At 35.2% G+C, this 22,796-nt stretch overlaps 1 protein-coding gene across 2 annotated transcripts in view; it reads right to left on the bottom strand.

Annotated features, from left to right (window-relative positions):
- The window catches only part of LOC107721345 (exocyst complex component 2-like), a 28,113-nt gene extending 19,119 nt beyond the window's left edge, over window positions 1-8,994 (bottom strand). For both annotated transcript variants that reach the window (XM_016529314.1, XM_016529315.1), the window contains exons 1-7: window positions 8,906-8,994; window positions 5,903-6,031; window positions 4,837-5,013; window positions 4,305-4,431; window positions 3,408-3,521; window positions 3,206-3,330; window positions 88-168 (exon numbers count right to left, since the gene is read on the bottom strand). In XM_016529314.1, coding sequence (XP_016384800.1) covers window positions 88-168; window positions 3,206-3,330; window positions 3,408-3,521; window positions 4,305-4,431; window positions 4,837-5,013; window positions 5,903-6,020 — 742 coding nt within the window. In that variant the 5' untranslated portion in view covers window positions 6,021-6,031; window positions 8,906-8,994. The remainder of the gene's footprint in view (window positions 1-87; window positions 169-3,205; window positions 3,331-3,407; window positions 3,522-4,304; window positions 4,432-4,836; window positions 5,014-5,902; window positions 6,032-8,905) is intronic.
- Window positions 8,995-22,796: the final 13,802 nt, after the last annotated feature.

Below are 22,796 nucleotides of genomic sequence, written 5' to 3'. Positions count from 1 at the left end.
AGAATGCATATGCAAGTCTGATCCTAAATTTAGCTGCTTTGTGTAATCGTGTGTGATTTTCAGCATGTGTTTGGTTTTACGTCTTACTGTTAAGGACGTTCTCTAGTCGCTGGGTCATAGAGCCCTCCACCTTCTCAGTGCCGTCCGATTCAAGCTTCTGATGGATAGCTAGACATAAAAAGTGGGAGAGAGAAAAAAAATTAATGTTTGAGAGCATTTGCACTACCGTTCAAAAGTTTGGGGTCAGTTACTTTTTTTTTTAAAGAAATAAATACCTGTATTCAACAAGGACGCAAATAATTAATCAAAGTGACAGTAAAGACATTTATGATGTAACAAAAGATTTCTTTTTCAAATAAATGCTGTTCTTTTGAACTTTATATTACATTGTCTTAACAAACAATACCCAAAAATGCAGTTTTTGAAACCAAATTTTTAAGACATTTTCATACTGTATGTCCATACAGAACAAACCTATACAATCTCAAAATAAATCAAGTAATTCAATTAATTAAACTTGTTTAATCAGGCCACATACATTCAATGAAGACTTAATACTGCTTAATACATCATTCATTCATATATAATTTAGAGGTCAACTAATATTAGATTTTGCTGATATAATAATAGTGCATTAACAAGAAATCTGTTTATTGAATGTGTTAAACAATGTTCTTAGCTTTTCCTTACTGTGACAAGGTGGCCCAAAGAGAATCTACAAGAGTTTATGTTGAATAAAGTGCTGGATACAGCTTATTGTGTAACCAAATTACAAATAATAACAATAATAAAGATTTTGTGAATAATACAGGAGTTTTCATTCTAAACAATCGCAAAATATTTTTAATTGTCTATACATTACTACTCCAAACTAGTCTACAAATAAAATAAGAACTCTTGCAACCACCAACAACATTTTACAATATAAACCCCATAACGTAAACACTGTCATAATTCATCAACAGTAGACCATATATAATCACTTGACATAAATGTGCAGTTTTCACTGATTGCGAACTGCTCTGAAATCGCAAGTCTGTAGAACATACAACAGCGCAGTGTTTTAACTTTGAATGTGTAGCGCTCATAGGGATGTAACGATTACCGGTTTGACGATAAATCATGATAAAAATTCCCCACGGTTAGTATTACCGTTTCATCTTTTAAAACCGTATTAGATTACCGCGATTTGAGCAACTCGCGATAAATAAATACTGTCCAGCATAAAGCACAGTTTTAAGTAACAGTCTCACGTGCGTACAGCACGCAGAGTAGTTTCGTTTTGAGTGAAAACATGGTGGAAAAGCTGGGAGGTTTTAAAAGAGTGCTAAGGGAATTATACAAATGAATGTATGAATTATGAATGTACCTCTGAAGTTTCTGACTGTCTTCAGAAACGATTCGATGGCATTTGTTTTCATCTTCGCTCCATGTAATACCTAAAGGAAGTGTTCTTAATCGCAATACTGCTTTGTCCAGGGAGGTTATGGAAACAGCTCTAATTCAGCTTTTGCAGTATTGTTTTAGTGATTATGCAAACAAAAAGTCATTTTATTTGTTGTTTGTTGATTTTTAAATATAAAACTTGGTGAAGTGATTTATGTGTCGGCACTTTTTTAACATCTCCAGCACATTTTAACAATACCGTGATAATACCGATAACCGTGATCATTTTGGTCACTATAACCGTGATAAGAAATGTTCATACCATTACATCCCTAAGCGCTCACATTTATTTCATTTAATCACAGCCTTTTGAAGTTTAATAATCACATTAGACCGTATCATAATTCCTGTTCTTCTGCCCCAAATTTAAGATCTCCTAAATGACAATTACGACTTGTGTTATACCATTTAAGACATTTTGACCTTAAATTTGATCAAACTGAATTTGAGACATTTTTTAAAAACTTTTTAAGGGGATGCAAACAGATCATATGTATATATATATATTATAGAGTGTCTTTAAATTGGAAGATAAACCTTTGCACAAAAACCTAAATGAAGTCTATTTTCTCTCCACATCTGGATTTGGGAGACTTCTGTACACAATGACGTCAGGGCTAACCTCCGGCTCCCCCCGGGGTCCGGAATGCTGTGTGGTACGCTTCCTCTGTCTCTGAGGTATGTTTTGACTTCTGCCTGGTAAGTTTTGGGAGTCTTCTCTGGGAATCAGTGCAGCTTCCGTTTGCTGCGCTCTCGTTTCCTCTCAGCACAATGACAACCTTATTACAACCTCATCTAAACATTATGACAACCACGCCTTGTTATCCGTCCCCATGTCTGTCAGTCACATGGACACGCAGTGCTAAGAATAGTTCTTCTGTTTGACTCGAGACAAGTGACCCGAGACAAGTCCTACACACACAGACAGATTTGAAAATAGAATCTGCCTGGTGACACTGACCTCTGATGAGAGCAGTCTGAGTTAGAGACACATACACCTGTGTACAATGACACGAGAAATGTGGGGGAAAAAAGGCCCATGCACCTAATTTGGTTAAACGGTAGATCTAGCATTCATATTGTCTAAATAGGCTGTACTTTAGGCCTATTTCTTAATACAGGCACCAACCCAGTGAGTTGTCAAAGAGGTCTAAATCCAGGCAGTGCAACAAGAATTTAAGCTTAAGTTAACAGTATTCAGTGAAGGTCAAAATGACTTTCATTGTGGAAAAAAATGTATCGCAATCACAAACGTTTCTATCAGAACAAGATTATATTCCTCAGAGGGCTTCCAAGATAGCAGAAAAACAGTGTGTAATTTAAACCATAATTTCACTCTGAAATTTTGGTAGTCTCAATGTTTTCTGGCAACTGAGCTTTGCAATTCTTTACCAGAAGTCCACAAAATGTGTCCAAAAAACTATATTGTATTATGATCAATTGCCATTTTTTCCCCCAGTCTTTAATTCCAATCAACTCAAAAAGGGACTCAAAGGAGATCCTATGCTTCCCACTGGTCATTACAACATTGTATTTACAGGATGAGTCATTTTAACACAATGATTCCAACATGACCTAAAGGCAACAAAATCCTCATGGACACAATCCAGTCCCACCCTATATTACTTCCCACACACTGTTCTGTTTCCCTCAAAACTGCTTCTGTTTCCTTCAGTCAAATGCAAGAATGCCATTTCATGTTGTCTTTACTTATGGCTGCGTTTATATGTTTTAATGTACACACACTAAGCACACGTACCTGCAAGAGCATCCTGAGCCTCAAAGAAAGTGCTGAGACCTCCTTTCACATAGGCCAGACTGCCCTCATTCTTCTTACTGGCCTGTTTCTTAAGATTTCCCACAGCCGCACGCAGTTGCTCAAAGCTACAACAGCAGCAAACATAACACCACATCACACACAAATCTATTTTGGCAGATTCACAAATGGTATATAGACCGACCTGGTTGAAGAATGGTTCTCCATGAGATACCAGGTGGCAGAGAAATTCTCGCTGGTGAAGTCTCCACTCATCCCAGGGAACATGTTTTCCAGATCCTTCAGAGGAACCTTCCCTCTGAAAAACAAAAGACAGAGTTAGACACCCACACAGCTGATCTATAAAGTCCCATCATGAAAACATCACAGATCATAGACCATCTGCTCTACCACACTACAGACCACAGAGAAAACCAGATCTGTCCACATATAAACAGCACTGCATACACCTACCCACTGGGTCTTCTGATGAAATACATATGACTCATATACCGTTGGGTACAGTAAGATTAATTTTTTGAAAGAAATACAAAAATTAGCATATTAGAAAGATTTCTGAATGATCATGTGACACTGAAGACTGGAGTAATCACTGCTGCAAATTATACTCAGACTTGATGAGTATAAGATAATGGTTTTAAAAAACATTACAAAATCTTTTCACCCCAAACTTTTGAACAGTAGTGTATCTCATTTGACTGAATATATAGACACAAATAAGTAAATGGTTAGAGGTGCTGCAGATGTCAGGGAAAGGAAGAGTTTCACTTCCTATCTAAGGAAATGGTGTACCAATGACATCACCCAGGTAGAAGACATACACACAATGGGCTGAACCTCCTTCCTTATAAACACAGCAGTCTACTTCTATAAACACAGGGCAGTGCTTTTTGGGTGAAGTGTGTAAGGAAATGCATTTGTTTTGGTCTATGTGAGTGTGTGTTTTAAAAAGACACTCAGAAATTAAGCACACGTGTGTAATTTGAGTACAGCAATGCGTGTGCTTAGTTGTAGGTGTAAATTTATTACTTTGTAAGTTCATAAGAGGACAAAACAAACTCAATTGTGAATGTTTCGTTACTTGTCTATTTCGATGCCCAAAGGGTTGGCTGGCCTCAGCGAGAGAGGAGAGATTCCTTTGTTGCGATCGGTCCTCATGTCATAGTAATTCAACTCATCAACCCAGACCGCAGACTGATCCAGAATGCCTAAACACAAAAAACATAAAATCTTAAAATCCATTGTGGTCTTCAAAGAGCCTATGTGTGCATTTAAGAAGTGTGTAATCAATCAAACCGAAATTGTGATTTTGCCTATAAAAGACATTGAGAGTGTTTACATGCACAATAATATGTTGAGAATGCAAAAAAAGCACATTTACAGAGATCCGAAATTATCAGATTTTTTTTTTCTTTTCACATCAAAACGTAAACAGACTTCAGTTGGTATAAAACAATGTGTGGCAATCGTTTTTTGATTAAGCAGATCTTGATTAAGCAGAAGGTGTTTACGTGACCTTACAACTTGTCAGGGTTAAGCATAATTGGTGTAGGATTGAGCATTGTAAACATGCACACAGAGTGTGTATACGTGAGTTTGTGTGTGTGGCTCACCGATCCTCTCAGGTTTGAGCAGTTTGAAGGAGACCGTACACGTCCCTCGACCTCCGCTCTTGGTGGTGACGATGATCTCACCCTTGTCATCTTTAGCAGGACCCACTCGACACACTATCTTACTAGCAGACATCCATTCTGCTGTCAGCAAACAGTTATGACCACAGATAGACAGACCTGACAGACAAAGACCAAGAGAAAAGGAAATCAAATGGCCAAATTAGCCTCAGCTCAGGTCCTTAATGGCATCTTACTCTGAGTGCTGATCTAATTTGATGTGACCATCCAGGCCCATTAAAAAAAACTAATTATTATATTGTAGATCAGGTCTGTGAACATCGAACTGTACTGTGTTTTTTTTTCTTTTGTTTGTTTTTGCTGCTTAATTACAAAAAAGATCTGTGTTTAATATAGCTAACAATAAAAAATACAGATTTTTGCTTAGCTTTTAGTTTCACCTCTTGCTTTACAGATTCACTGAGTTGCAGACTCATAATAAAATACAGATGCAGCATCTATTTAAACCGTGCCATTTATTTTTATCCAGATTTCATAGACTGATCATTTCTGTATGAAGACATTAATTTTTAACAGTTGCATGTTTTTTTTCACTTTGCTAAATTAGAAGAAAATGTGTGAAATTAAGAAAATGTCTGAATTTAAGTGTTCAGATGTTTGGGGTCGATAGGATTTTTTAAATGTTTTTGTAAGAAGTCTCTTGTGCTCACAATGACTGCAATTATTTAATCAAATTTTTTATTTATTTATATTATTAAAAAAAAAAAGGTTTTATTATGATTATTATCACTATTACTTATTATTATCAATGTTGAAAACCATTCTGCAGCTTAATATTTTTAGGGAAACCATGATTGTTTTTTTTCAGGATGTTTTGATAAATAGAATATTTAAAATAACATACAATTTTTGCAACATGTCTTTACTGTCACTTACAATCAATTTCACCCTTGCTGAATAAAAACATAAATTTTTAAAAACAAAAAGCTTAATGACCCCAAACCTTTGAACGCTAGTGTATGTTTGTTCAAATGTGCATGTGTATTACCTATGAGGTCATTGTGTCCAGTGCCCAGATTCTCTCCACGAATAGTGACTTTGGTCCACGGCGCGCCCTCATTGGGTGAGATGCCAGTGACCAAAGGAGGCTGGCGTGCACGAGACATCCTTCACACACCTAGGTGAGACACAGGTAAACAGTGTTTTGTTTAGGCTCAGGAGAAATTCTCATCACTGCTGAAGGCGACACATTAAAACATTCAGCATGTTCAGTGCATTTAAAGACTGTTAGACATGAACAAATAAATCTACCCATCCGGCTCACACAGAGCGAACGTGTTACTGTTCGGAGATGCAACATTTTATACAATATAACTAGTAGCTCAGCAATCAAGGCTTTTTTTCCTGTAGCTTTTGCACTGTCACAGACGCTCGCTCTCTCTCTTATACAAACACCCACACGGAGCACATGTCAGTCTCAAGGGCGGTTTGCGTGCAAGACCTCATGACTGACTCTGTGTGGTCTGGGAGGGTGTGCTTCTGCATCTGTGTGGTCTCTGGAGGGGGACAGGGTGATGGTTGAGTTCTACAGCAGACCTCAAAGTCCACAGTGCAGATTCAGAAGACGTATTGCCGCGTCTAGCAGTAAAATAAACTGGGTGCCTGACATGTATATTCACTGCAGAAATCTTATGGTGATGCCAATATTTTGGGAAATGCTGAAATTGTCTTTATAGATTATATAGGTCAATGGTGCCCTGTTTTGTTTTTGTCTGGATGTCCATTAAATACAATTCATGCATACTATGATTTAAATACACCTCTTTTATGATGAGCATGTTTTAATTCGAAACTCAAAAGTGTTCATTTTAAAAAATAAATTAAGAAAATGGGAGAAATATAATCTATTAAGTATCTTGGGATTTTTTTATCATTATTTTTTATTATTATTTGACAAACCAAAAATCAGTGGGAAAGAAAGAAAGAAAGAAAGAAAGAAGGGGTGGGGCAAAACAAATCACAAAACAAACCATTTCAAAAAATGTCTACTGCTCAGTTACAGCAAAATCAAATGGAAATGAATATGGTTAAGTCAAACACACACACACACACACTTCTGTGTGGCAATATTTGGGAATGATTGACTGCTTAGATGATTGACATTTAAGAGTCTCTATGGAATAAGCAGCTGTCTCAGACAAATTATTAACACCGTCCTATCAACACTCAGACCCCTTCATAAACACAGTGACCCCCCCTCCTACAGCACACACTCTCTCAGCAGGAGAAATTAACACTCCACATGTAATAGCAGGAGCTTGAACAAACTATTTAACACTAGAGCATCATACTGCTGACTGCATATACTTTTTCGACATTTACAAAATGACTACTTAGATCTTTTATTAGACACAATAGTACACATTTTAAATATTGGCCATGATATAAATAATTATCGTCTTATTTTATCAGCAAAAATTTTATTAATTTCTGCAAGTTTGTGTTTGCAAGACATGAAATAAATTTGCAGTGTTTTACTAATTAACACTCCACATGTAATAGCAGGAGCTTGAACAAACTATTTAACACTAGAGCATCATACTGCTGACTGCATATACTTTTTCGACATTTACAAAATGACTACTTAGATCTTTTATTAGACACAATAGTACACATTTTAAATATTGGCCATGATATAAATAATTATCGTCTTATTTTATCAGCAAAAATTTTATTAATTTCTGCAATTTTGTGTTTGAAAGACATATGAAATAAATTTGCAGTGTTTTACTGCAGCAGGGAGTATAATCTCTAAACACCAAATAGAAAACATGCATTCAATAATCAACACATAAAAAAGGATAATTAACTATTATTAATAATATAGCTATAATCTGATTTCAATTTACATTATAATAATTTCAGCTATAATAATACATCAAAAGAAAACTGAGCTCTTGCAAAGCATGATGGGCCCTTGGTTGCATTTTAAGTTGCTGCTATTATTTAACATTGACAATCATGAAAAACACATAACTGAAGATGAGACGGAAGAAAAGCACAAACGGAACATGTCTGAAAGCTCATTTTGTTTTAAGCCCCCAAAACAAAACAAGATGTTAGATCTCTCATAGAAATGAAATCAAAACAAATGAAACAAATGATACTGATTGCATATAAGTATATCTAGTTATCAGGCTCTAGTCAAGTCAAATTTGATTTACACTAGGGCTGCACGATAAATCGCATGCGATATTTAACGCGCATCTTGTCAGTAAAGCCATTCTGTAATCAGCGGTAAATCTCCATCACGTGCGTGCTTTCACATTGAGCAGCATTAACTAAACAGAGTCGTTGTTCACAGACTAGCTGCGCAAAACCACGTTCATATTCGCCACATTGAGCAGCATTAACTACACAGATCCGTTGTTCACTGACGAGCTGCGCAAAACCACGTTCATATTCGCGCGATTTTTTGCGCAGCTCGTCTGTGAACAACGTCTCTGTGTAGTTAATGCTGCTCAATGTGAAAGCACGCACGTGATGGAAATTTACCGCTGATTACAGAACCGGCTTTCTGACAAGATGCGCGTTAAATATCGCATGCGATTTATCGTGCAGCCCTAATTTAAACACTATTACTTTGCTAAAATTATTATGCATGCAAACTGGATTAAAGATTTATAATATTGTAGCTGTATGATGAGTTTGTAATTACTTACAATATAATGAACTGACGGTGAGTGTTAACAATCAGTTTATCCTCTTTAATTAGAACAAACATGAATATTTACAAAGATAAAATACATAACTCATTGAAGATAAAAACAAACTAATTTACATACATGATGGTGAGGTTGTCAAACAAAACATGGACATAAACAGCAGCTCTGACATATGACAATAGCTTGCTGGCTAATGCTAAAAACAATATGACAGAAATGACAAGCCAACGACAACGAATTTATTGAGACGATAGCTTTTCCGCATAATAAGAACCCTGCTTTATTATCCGAAAAGCAAGGTAGAATAAAACATTGCGATTACTTACAGTGGTAGAAGAGAATCTCTATACAACATTTCTTTCCTCTGAAAAACAGTTCCGGTTTAGACGCTGCGGCCCCGCGCACACGACGAATCACATGACAGTTACATGAATTATGCATCATATTGAGCCACAGCGTGTAGTTGTGTAAACTGTAATTTTAACATATAGGCTATGCTATTATTCTTTATTTTAAAAGTGTAAATGCCTACAAATGACAGTGCCGTGAAAAAGAAGAGTCTGATTATTTGGACTGTCATAAAATATGTAGTACCTCGCACGACCGAATCTATTAGATGCGTCGAATACATTTAAAGTTCAAAATAAAACACAACAATGAAAAATCCTGCACACCACTCGAACTTGCTTGGTAACTAGCTAAATAATTTTAATATACAACGTTTCGTAGCTGTCTTTTGACCGAAACGTTGCGTATAAAAGTTATTTAGCATTTTAATTTAATCATCATTAAATATGAATGAAACCTTTATATACAATGAAATGAAATACAATGAAATTGTATATACAAATGGTAATATGCACAATAATGATGTAAACAAGGGATAGATAGATAGATAGATATATCTATCTAAAATAAATTTCTAGTTTTTTGAATGAACAATTCAAATTCAAATAATTTTTTGTTTATAATTTGAAAGTTATTAATCATTTCATATAATAGGCCTATATAACATTATGCTCCAGATTTTATTTTGAGTTTCATGCTATGATGCAGCACTCAATTTAACTAATTGTATTTCAGTTACACAAAGTTTAACATCAAAGTCATCCTGTGAGGTCACATGTAGATTATGAACCATTTTCACAATGCATATGGCGTTACTTCCACTTGTTCTGGGAAAGCGCCGCACCATAACACCACACAACACAGACCACCCAAGCACCGTGCGCCATTATGCCCTCTCTTATCTCCTTAAATAGTGCACGGCAAAGATACTTTCCCTCAGATAAGGCCTTTTGGGCTCTTGGGAACGTCAATTTTTCAATCATTCTGAACTAATCTGAGGAATCAAATCCAATCTGACTTTCTGCGGCCTCAGCGCGCTGTGTTGCGTGTGACGGCACCACAGCACAGGGGATGTTCAACAGTGTAAACACGTCATGAAACCTCTGCTATTTTCTCAAGAGGGCCACCGCCAAAGATCCATCCAGCTAATTAACAGAGAAAATGTTAGTAAAATAAGATAACTCACTTAAGATCTTCACTGTTTGTTTGTTCAGCTTACCCACTGCTGATGATGGCTCCACATTCCTGATATGAAAGTGGCAATTACTACACCATGGGTCACTCACAACACAGCAATAAGAATCAAAATGACCAAAAACAACAGTATGGTACAGAGCGAGAGTGAAACAGGTAAATACTACAGAATGAATAACAGGGAAATATATTTTTGGCCAGGTTATTTACCTCATACCTCAAATTTGCACATAATATACAGTACCTGTACATACAAAACTGTCTATTGTAATATACCTGGACATACAATTGTCAATTTATATATTTTTATTCCTTATTTACTTGTTCTATTTTTTTATTTTTTATTATCTGTGTTTTTTGTTCTGTCACTGTCATTCTGTTACACTGTGGAAGCTTCTGTCACGAAAACAAATTCCTCGTATGTGTAAACATACCTGGCAATAAAGCTCATTCTGATTCTGATTCTGATTCTGATTCTGGTTATGAATTGGCGCTGAATCATGGTAATTTCTGGTTAAAAGTTTTTTTTTTTTAATTCACTTTTATACTCTGATGGCACTGAGTACACACGATGGGGGCAGAAGAATTAAATTTCTCTGCATTATTGTTCTGCTTGAATGTGTTCGTCAGTGTGTTCCCATGGGTCCTGAGCCAGCACAGGAAATACTGTGAATAGGCTTCCTATTACACACACACCTAAACATTACTCTCACAGAGCACTGTTAATTACATTATCTTGAGCTCTTGACGTCTTCATGAACTGTATAGTACAGTGAATTGAATAAGTTGCATTGATACTGCACATAAGAAGATAAGATCATATAGCACTAAAACAGTTTTAAAATCATTTAACAGGGATTTTTGTAGGGCTTCCAGGTCTCTTTCTGGTCAAGCCAACAGGCAATTCAAAAGTTTGGTTATGCATTTGAATACACTGTAAAAAATGACTGTGAATTTAACGGTAAAAGACTGTAATATTTAACTGTAAATTTAAGTTAAAACCGTAAAACCTAAAACGTTGCTACCGTATTTTTTACGGTAAAATTCCGGCAACCACAGCTGCCGGTTTTTTACCGTAAATTTTACGGAATTTTTTTTACAGTGTAGTTTACTATTTTTCTTCAGTTATTCGTAATCTATATGTATTAGTGAATTGCATTTTATTTGCAAAGGTTATTTATTTGTTCTGCATAATTTGACTAATAGAATACTACACCAGCAAGAGACATTTGAAGTGAAGTGACATGTAGCCAAGTATGGTGACCCATACTCGGAATTAGTGCTCTGCATTTAACCCATCCAAAGTGCACACACACAGCAGTGAACACACACACGGAGCAGTGGGCAGCCATTTTTTTGCTGCGGCGCCCGGGGAGCAGTTGGGGGTTCGGTGCCTTGCTCAAGGGCACCTCAGTCGTGGTATTGAAGGTGGGAGAGAGCGCTGTACATTCACTCCCCCACCTACAATCCCTGCCGGTACGAGACTCGAACCCACAACCTTTGGGTTACGAGTCTGACTCTCTAACCATTAGGCCACAACTTCCCCAAGATTTGTGATTTATTGCTATATTGTATATTATTTGTTTCCTATTTTTGACATTGTGTTAACACCCACTAATCACTGAACACCTATGGTAATATTTTTTACACTTTTTTTTTTATTATTGTATGTTATGTCAATATTGTTTCCATTAAAATAGATAGCAATTAAGTGAATTAAAGTAAAAAATAAAATAAAAGCATGAAGATATTAAAAGTGGCACATGTTAACATAAAGTACACATAATGACATTTCTGGGTAGCAATGAAAAAGTAGAAATAAAATGTTCTATGTAGAACTGAAATAGCTTGTCCATTTTATAAGTATTAAATGAAATTGTATGTGCCAAACTTGACCAGTTGGGGGCGCTACAAAAGCAGAGATTGCTGAGCAGTTATTCTAAATCATACGCATGCCATATGTGCGTACTGCCTACAGTCATAAAATCTAGGCTACTGCTTTTCACAAGACGTGAAAAGAATTCTCTTAAAATGCTTAAAATATGAGTGATTGGTTTGGTTTCTGTCTGACAGCGAAATATCACACGGAAATGTAATATACATTGAAGACTTATTTACACGGTTATATACAGTTCTATATTTACACAAGCTGAGCAACCTGTTTACAGTCGCTGTACTGAATTTATGAGCTAGAGGAAGTTTAGCGTAAATAGGGTGTTTGAATTTGGCAGGACATTCATCTAAATGTATAATGTATAAGTGTGTGCGTGAGTAATGAACTAAGCATTAAAAAAGGAAATAGGGGCTCATTTCCACAATGTTGATAAAAAGGGGTACCTGACAGCGGAAACTACGTGTGTGAGAGAAAAATACATTGGGGTCAGTTTTAACGGGCTTTTGATCCTCTTGGAAAGGGTGGATGAAAGACATCCTGTGCTGCAGAGAAAGAGAAGAGGAGGGGTCACCATTCACCTACTGCTTTAACAAACTCTCTCCTTTATTTCAACCTCTCTCATGTAACTTCTGTATAAGCTGTATAAGCTGCACATACTGTACTTTCTGTTAGAATATACAGTATATAGAAATTATATATAACTATAATATTTTATTGCAATAGTATTATTCACTAAATAATAAAAATTATAATCGAAACAAACTGTTGTTTATAATCTAAACTATACCAGCTATTGTTTACATGGCTTAATATACTATTACTGAAAAAATGGTAACAGTTTAGTATAGGGACCAATTCTTACTAGCTGCTTATTATGCCTACTATTACCATATTGGCTGTTTATTAGTACTTGTAAAGCACATATTCTGCATGACCATGTTCTACATCCCTAATCCTACCCAATACCTAAATTTACCTTACTAACTATTAATAAGCAGCAAATTCTGAGTTTAGCGAAACAGAAGTCGTATACTGGTTTGTTAATGGGGAGAACTGATCCTTAAAATAAAGTGTGACCAAAATACATATATATAATTTGAAGTGTGTTTGTAATTGTATAGCTTATTGCTTTTGCTAAATATTTGCTTACCTACTACACGGTCTGTTTCTCTCTCTCTCTTTTCTCTCTGTAAGACTGAGATTTGATCTCCACCTACTCTGTGTAAATCACTTAGTATTTTAATGCCAATATAAACCTGACTGATGTGTCAACCCACTCATACCTCGCTCACCTTCTGCATTCACTAGAGCAGAGACAACATCTGAACTCTGATTCACCTGCAGGCTGTCACATCGCAACATGCAGAACACACACACTGTGACACACACACACACACGGGATGATAGCTGAAAAGCCAATTGCTTGACATAAATAAAAGACACTCCACTGTCCACGTTTACAGTACATGCAGAGGATGGAAATGACGTCACTCTGTAGACCCTCTGTAATATCAAAGAGGCCTGTGGTGCAGGTTATGGGAACATAAGCAGGACATGGAAATGCTTATGACACATTGTTCTCCAACTTTGTGTGTGTGACCTGAGGCAGAACAGATAGGAATGCTTCTGAGACGAGCTGGTGACAGCGGGATAAACGGCTGGATGCAAATCAAGGCAAATGTAAAATATGTGAACTAATGAACAAATCGGAACAAATGTGATGCTGATTATGTTGAGATTAATTAGTAAAACTTTTATGCTGAATTTTCTAAACATCCTGCAAACCCTGTTCATCACAATAAAACACTGCTTTTGTATCAAGTAAAATAAAGGGTTAAAATAAGAAGAAAATCCAAAAAGTTATTATTTAATATTTCTCTGTTTGAACAAATGAGCTCTATTGCACCACTTTCAAAATGCGTATTAATGTAAGATGGTTAGGGTTTATAAATGTGGTGTATGTTTTTGCTGAACAGGATCTCTGTGGGCGTATAAATGTGTGTGTTTTGAGTTCTTCCAGTGGGATGTAATAAAGGACAATGTGGGACTATGTAAATTGAGAATCAATCTTCTCCATTGCTTTAATTACCTTAAACTCTTTTCCCTCATCTAACAGGAAATGAAATAGTAGAAATTTGCATTGCCTAATACGGTTTCGTAAGAACAGGATTGTTGGGGTAATGGTGTTCCAGGTATACATTAGTCACAGTAATGATTACCAAAGAATACCTAAACCATAACTCACACAAATACATGCTTACATGCCTGTCTAAATGAGTACATATCATACACTTCAATGGTTTCATATAATGCTAATGATAATTACAGACTATAAATCAAACCCAACCCACAAAAGAAAATGGTTAGCATTTTTACAATTTATTTTATTTTAATATTTATTTTAGCATTAGCATTTTGAAATAAAACAAAAATCAAATAAAATATTGATTCTTCTTTAACGAGACAATGACTCTAAATTAATTTTTATTTTGCAGCCTTTAAAATAAATAAATATACCTTTTGTCTTTTATAATTTTTAATTATAAATGAATATTTAAAATAATATTTTAATAACAATAATAAAATAAATTTTTTTTAATAATAATATTATATTTGGAATTAAATGAATAAATTAATTAAAGAAATATGTGTGGTAACACTTTACAATTATGTTCCATTTGTTAATATTAGTAAACTACATTAGTTACATGTAAACTAACAATGAAAAATTAAAGGGATTTTGAAAATACTTCTAAAGCATTTATTAATCTTAATGTTTTAACCAACATTTACTAATATTAAAATCAAAAGTATCTATTAATGTTATTTAATGGAACTGAGCTAAGACTAACAATGAACAGTTGTATTTTTGTTAATGTTAACAAAGACTAATAAATTACTGTAACAAATGTATTGCTCATTGTTAGTTAAAACATTAAATATAGTTATCAAATGGAACCTCATTGTAAAGTTTTACCATATGTGTGTATGTAAATTGATTTAACTAGCATTAACTGGCATTAACTGATTCAACAAGCCAGTGTTAGGTTAAACAAATGAATAATTTTTGTATTTATTTAATGGTATATTTGAAAGCACCATCCACAGATAGAATGTTAATCAAACATGTGAATTAATCTCACAATCGCATCATACAGTAAATGCCATTTCAAAGATTTATGAGAAAGCTTACACAGATATATTGGTGTATGATAGCTAGTATAGCTGTGTGCAAATACTACTACCATCAAATTTCAAAATCATCAAGTTTTTAAAATATATGAAGAGTCTTTTTTGTCTTTGGAAATTCTTGTTTTCATCTGTTATCCTAGCGCTGCTTTCATATCTGTGTTTATATGGTAATGTGTGTGTGTGTTTGTGTGTGGTCTGGTTGCTCTCCTGCTATAAGTTTGTTTACAAAAGTTCACATAGATGGCTGTACAGAGCCTGCGGCCCACATTCCAACACTGTGTGTCATGCACGCAACACAGCCTCTCGCTCTCTGTCTCTTAAATGCAGTTTAATTCACTCCCTCAGAATGCACGTCAGTTCAATTCAGAGCCACTCATTTCAAGTCCGTTCCACTTCAAAGACAGCATGATCAGCTGCAGCATAACAAACATCTGCAGTCTTATTCAAACTAAAGTTATTCAGGGATTTGTGAAAGTCTTTTTGCTCTTTCTCACCCCCATTCAATCTCTTGCTTTCCCTCTCTCTTTTTTCCAACGTCTCGTCAATAATTACAGGGAGTGTGGGCAGCTAGCGTGTCTTAAAATGAGTTGTTACTCATGAAACGCACATTTGAATGCAGAGATAAGATGTCTCTAACTGATATAAAACTCCCTCCCTTTGTTAGAGGTGTTTGTGTCTCATTCCATCTCAGTCCTGGACTAACTGTCAAGTTGAATTTCAGGATTTAAATGACGTCTGTTGTTCCTAACACCGTTCCCCCGTGAGTGCATGCACAGTATATATATTTTCCATTTATATAACATTACTCAACCGTTTCTACAGGCAGTGCTTTATATTTGTCATGATTTTGTACTCTGTGCCATCTGCGTTTTTTGCATATATATGCAAAAAATGTATACTAAATCTTTTTATTATATATTATATTATATTTTATTTTATATCCTTTTGCCCTTTTAAAAATAAAGAACTTTTAATAACTTTTTAATAAAGAAAAAAAAAACTTTTGTACAAAGGAAAGTTTCCATTGATTTGAAAGATTATTCATGGAACTACAGATGCCAACAAAGAACCTTGATATATATATATCTATATATATATAGATATATACAGATATATCTATATTTTAAGAGTGTGGGCTGTTAGTTAAAGGGCATCTAATGTTTCTGAATCGAATTTTAACTTGAGTCTGTAAAAGTTACCGCAGTTTTTAAATGAGGAAATGTTTTCCCTGTTGTACATAATGATCTGACATCATTGCTTACATGACTTCTGATGAAAGTGATTGCTGATAATAAACAGTAGTGAAAGCCTCAATCACAGTCCTGTGGTAAAAAAAATCATGTGATTTTGAAGTCAAAATAACCTAAGTAGAACCCATTTAAGGTGATTACAATATATACAGTATTTGCGTGAATATATATTGATTACCATTTTGCACCTTCTGTGGAAAGCCGTTTAAAAAAAATAAAGATAAAGATAAAAAAATATATTTCTCACACCTTTTTAAAACAATATAGCTAATATGAAGATAATATTTTTCATTAATATTAACACTATATTATTACCAATAAAATACAATTAATTTTTAACATTATTAATTTTTCTTAACATACTTTACCTCAATTTCAAATTAAAATATTAACCTCCAACCACATATGGTAATGCATATGAAATGACAAACACTCATCATTTGCATGCAGTCTATCATTTCTTTTGTGCTTTTTAAAAGACACCAGTGAATAAAAGAAAAGTAGTGGATTATGCAGCAGTTCAGTCTAATCCTGAAATGTGCGAGAGACAGAAAGGGGTGTTTGTGTGTGTGTTTGTGTTTGTGTGTGTGTGTGTGTGTGTGTGTGTGCGGCTGCTCCACAGAGTCACCTGCCTTCAGGATTACACAGTAAGTTATTACCTAAACAGGAGCCGATCCCAGATACACAAAAAGGAATAGATGTAGCGACAATAAACTTCCTGTAAATGCTCATTTCTGCATGTAAGCACAAACACACACATTAAGCCATCCTGCCACCCAGTTCCATAAACATGTACCCACCAAATCAACATCACTAGTATTTTTTGCAAAAATGTCACTTTGCCAAAATCGAATTTCCGCTCAAATTCTGCTGTTTGGCGGTTTTGTGGCATGTTCATTGTTTGCCGATGTGTCTGGACATTGGTCAGTTAAGGACAAGGAGCTAGAATAGTAAAAATGACGTTGCTGAAACATAATTAGTGCATTATGTTATATAATTAGTACATTACGATGTTGAAACCTCCACTCATCAATCACTGTCACCTTGCCTCTCATCTAAAACCATGAACTGAAGTACCACGAGTCCAATGAGGGTAAAGCACTGTTGTGATGGGCGAAACGGTGATTACCATACATTTATGAATAAAAAAAATCAAATCGTTTTTGCCTGCTACAATGGTTAGAGGAGGTCCAATTCAGACTGAACTAAACAGAAATCACTCTCGGACCTCTGGGGTTATGAGATAAGTCTGGTTGGAGGTGAATAGGACCATTCATAACCTTTGGGTTTAGATAGAAGTGAGACCTTTAGAATGTAGAACAGGTTAATGTGATTGTGTCACAGCGGTGGAAATATTACGGGCCCAATTAATCAAATAATAAAATGATTAATCTGACAAATGTGCGCTGAGGAAGAGAAATTAACTGAGTTATGACACAACACAAAACACACCCATTGTCAGTCATATAAACCTCTGCGAATTGAAAGCCAAATAAAGCTAATGTAACTGAAGTAACGTTTAACCTAGAAGGATTTAAGGTTTATGATTTTTTTTCAAGAAAATGGGTTTAACTAAGCTTGGTTTATTTGTCTGCCCTTTGGTAATAAATATTTAAATCATACAAAGAAATCCAAATCAATTCAACACCCGTATCCTTATCTCTCATTATACCCCAATCAGCATGTTTACATAACTTTACGAGCGCACTGCTATACTCTATGTGTTTATCTTTCCCTCTGATTAGCTGCATTTATACAGGACTTTGAATAATAATGACTGACTTCGTGTTGAAGCTTTATGCACTGGAAATGAATGACAGCCAATGGCCAGCTGACTGATAATAAAACCAGTCAGGGCTTGTGTCTGTCAGGCCATGTTTGCGTAGTGATGTGTGCGTATGGTGTATGTGTCTATTTCAGGAAAGCTTTGTGTATTACAGGTCTTTTTTTTCTCAAAAGTTCAATAATCTTCATGATTCATGTTCCTCATTGGCCTTGAACTTAGATACACAACTTATACACACACACTACAAAACTGTATAACAAAAATATTATACAGTAAAATTCACCAATATATGTATTTTTATTTCATATTTATTCATTTTTTAACAAATAATGGCAAACTATACTTGCAACAACTGAACAAATACATTACCAACAAATATGCAAATAAAATGAAATATGCAAATAAACAATAATAACTATAATGGCTAATATTCAGACAACAAGTGTCCTTTTCCTAAAGTACCTATCATAAACTCCTGTATTTTATCTTATCACTGTAGTGTTGTGTAAGTGCTGGAATATTGCAGAGTGCTGGCTATTTTTAAAGGTAATTGAACTTGAAGCTTTTGTGTACTGCTTCTTTATTCCGAAATTGTTTATCACGTTTGTCCATCTGATATATAATGATTCATATAATGTACCATGTGTCATGTTTAAAATCATAAGTTACAACTTAAAGTAATACAACTTAAAATACTCCTACATCAGTATATTACAATATAATTGTCAGACTCTGTTCCGTGTTTTGTGTGTGTTTTGCTTCCTATGTTTCCTTTTGCCCTTATTTGGTCCTTCCTGTTCCCATTATGTTCCCCGATTAGTTCTTCATTTCTTTCCAGCTGTGTTTTGTTAATTATCTAGTTTGCTCCAGTATTTAAAGTATAGTCTGCCCTGTCTTCCTTTGTCCGGTATTGTATATGTTTACCTTTGCTACGTGTGTTTTCCTTGTACCCTGGATATCATTAAAACCTATATGTTTGAATTCCACTCCTCGTCTCCGAGCTCCTCGCAGTAGCGCAACGTGACAATAATACTGCTACAACACATAATGCCACTTGCATTTTTGAATAATATTTTTTATTTTCATTTAATTAACACTGAAGAGCTGACTTGAGAATAAACGTTCTGCAACATTACAATAACACTCAAACAACTGTGCAATTTAAAACGATTTGGCAACCGTCCTTCAAACATGGATTTTATCAGTAATTTCTGCTTGAAGAGTTTAAACAGGAAGAAGAGGACCGAAGTGATTGAAAACTTTTCTCTTTAATACCCTCATGTAATCCTTTAAAAGACGACAAGCAGGAATGAAGTGATAAAACGATAGCTTTGTCAATGCTCAAGGTTTGTTTACAAGCCCTGTTTCAAGTGCTGCTAGCAAATTTACACAAACAGCGATTATAATAATGAGAAAAGTACTTTAAGAGAAAAAGGACTAAGGGATGGCGCTTGAGATGTAAAAAGACCATAACAGCCAGAAATATTATTTATTTGGAAGTGAGATGCTGTCAAGGATGAGATGCTGACTAGAATGAAACCTATTGTTGGTGAACTAAAAGGCTAGTTGACAAAAACATTTTCATTATCATTACTCAATAAAGAATCTATCTATCTGTCTGTCTGTCTGTCTATCTATCTATCTATCTATCAATCTGTCTGTCTATCTCTCTGTGTCTATTTATAGTCTATATAGCAACCGCCTAATGTCCTCACAACCACACAAAACACCCTTGCAACCACATAACAATCTGTCTGAGAGACTGCATTGCCTTAATACCCTTGAGCTTTTATAACTTCAAACTTAAATCTGCTTCAAACGCCAAGCTTTTAAACTATTTTAACCTTAAAACTATTTCAAACTTAAAACCGTCAAATGTCAAGCTTTTTAAATGACTTTCATTTCTGGCCATTTCTCAAGCCAACATTTAAGTTTGACCTGACAACCAAAGATTTTACTCAAATTGTTATGATGATAATATAATTTGTAATGAAAAAAGTTTGGTTGTCTCAGACTTGCATTCCACAGTATATATTTACAGTATAAGCACTGTCAAAAAAATTGTTGCAACTTAAAAAAAGTAAGTGTTTGTGCTGCCTTAAAATTTTAAGTTTAGTCAACTTGAAATGTTAAGTTGAACTAAGTGACAGCTTGGATATTTGAGTTGACTAGACTTAAAATTTTAATGCAGCATAAACACTTACATTTTTTAGTTGAAACAACATTTTTTTTAAACAGTGAGGGGACTTGTGCTATAGCAATGAAAGGGAGTCCAAGAATGGCGTTCCTGTAACTGGGATGGCAGGATCATGAGGCCGTTATCTGATAATCTGAATAACTTTGCACAGGTGTGTTATTAACCAAATATACTCCTCTCATCATCCTCTCACTGATAGATTTTGAAAGGCTGACGAGAAACTTGTGTGTGTGTGTGTGTGTGTATCTATTAACAGCCTTATCTTCAGAAGTGTTTCAATGTCAATGTCTATCTAATTAATCACAGTTAAACAAATGAACTGTCTCACACACAAATACACCCACGTGCACATGGGCAGTGCAAAGGGGCTATTAAAAATCACATCAGGCAGTCAAAGCCTACCTTCAAGGGTAATAAACAGACTGCTGCCAAGGCAACACAGTAATGTTGCATTAAACATTACGGCACAGTTGATATTTTACGTTATCGAGTTACATTTAACCACATTCCTCTGCACTCACAGGGCACATATGCGCAAACACACCTGGGCCACACCTACACACATCAACAGGGCCCAACAACCACTTCAAAAAAAAAAAACGAAGTGAGTGAAGAAACGAAGGAACGAGAGAAAAGCTCTCAGTCAGAACACAACCTCAAAACAGCATCCATTCATGACTCCATGCTGTTTGATGTAGGTGTGTAAGTCTTTTTGAATAGAGCGGAGCAAAGAAAAGAGAAGCGAATGAAAGAGAGTGAGAGAGCGATATACAGCATAGAGAGGTGCAGGGCAATGTTCAAGAGCACATATCATCTGTTAACCTGCGCTAAACAAAGAGAGGTTTACACTGCCGAGGAATTCAAAGAACTTTTGGCAGAGAAAGAACAAGACAATAGCGGCCCCGGCGAGAGCGAGACTCACTCTAAATCTGCCACATTGTGTTTCTGGCTTTGATCTCTTCAAACTTGCCTGCATGTGTAAGGTTTTGCTCTTTAAATACATTAAGACCTCAGACGCAGTTGGGGTATTTGCCCAAAAGATTAGTTTACTTAAAAACAGAGAGACAGAAACCGCCTGAGTCAAAGAGCCAAACGGAACGGCTAATCTGCCATTCAGAACGCTATCGCTGCATTACAACAAGACGGCGTGTGTACGTGTGCGCGTGTATGTGTGCGTGTCTATGGTAAAACATCAGGTTCAAAGGACTTCGGCTCATAAAGCAGTCAAGGCCTTTTGTGTAAATACTTTATTCTGTAACAGCATTTGATCCAGGAGCAGCCAAAATATACAAATGTAACAATTTGGAGTTAAGCTTGACAAGAAAGAAATGCATGAGTGCACGTGTGTGTGGATGAGTAGAGGTTTACGTTACTGGGAATAAGCTTGTACTTTCCCAAAACATATTTAGAAGAGTCACTTCAGCATGAAAAAGAACATGTTTAACCCGACAACAAACACCAAACATCAACATAGCTACGCAACTTTTAAATGTGTCAGGAAACAAATGCTTCATTTGAGTTTTCACTTTGATTTCAGTCAGTCTAAAACAATAATTCATCTTCTTAAAATGTCATGATGTGAATTCTTACAGTTTTCTCTTTAAATGTAATTTATGCCTGTGATGGCATAGCTGCATTTCAAGCATCAATACTCCAGTCTTCAGTGTCACATGATCTTTCAGAAATCATTTGAATATGCTGATTTGCTGCTCAAGAAATATTTTATTATTATCAATATATCTTCTTATTATCAATGATGAAAACAGCTGTGCTGCTTAATAAGTTTGGAAGCAGTAATACATTTTTTAGGACGCTTTGATGAAAAGAAAGTAAAAAAACAGCATTTATTTGAAAAATACATTTTTGTGTCATTATAAATGTCTTTACTGTCAATTTTGATCAGTTTAATGGATTCTTGTTGAAGTACTAATTATTAAAAAAAAAATCTAACTGATCCTTAACTTTTGTGTGTCAGTAACTGTTTAATATCAAAAAAGTGCCCATTGTATGACACTTCTGAAATGTAAAGGGGAGGGAAGGGCTTGTCTTTTTAATATGTGGGTGCAAGTACTATTAGCAAGCTCCAAAAATAGGATAAATACTGTATTAAATATCCCACAAATAATGCAGGATGAGAAAATAATGATGATGAAATCAATGAAAAATTGATTCAAATCGTTGGGCATGATTTTATTCAGCTAAATCTAATTGTTTTGCAAATACAACCACTACTGTATATGTGACCATGGACCACAAAGCCAGTCATAAGGGTCAATTTTTTTTATTGATTTATACTGATTTATACTGAAAGCTGAATAAATAAGCTTTTCATTGATGTATGGTTTGTTATGATAGG

The sequence above is a fragment of the Sinocyclocheilus rhinocerous genome, unplaced genomic scaffold, assembly GCF_001515625.1.
Source record: "Sinocyclocheilus rhinocerous isolate Xijiao unplaced genomic scaffold, SAMN03320098_v1.1 scaffold271, whole genome shotgun sequence".
Taxonomy (NCBI): domain Eukaryota; kingdom Metazoa; phylum Chordata; class Actinopteri; order Cypriniformes; family Cyprinidae; genus Sinocyclocheilus; species Sinocyclocheilus rhinocerous.
Note: the sequence above shows the minus strand (reverse complement) of the source record. Positions and strands in the feature narration are given on the sequence as shown.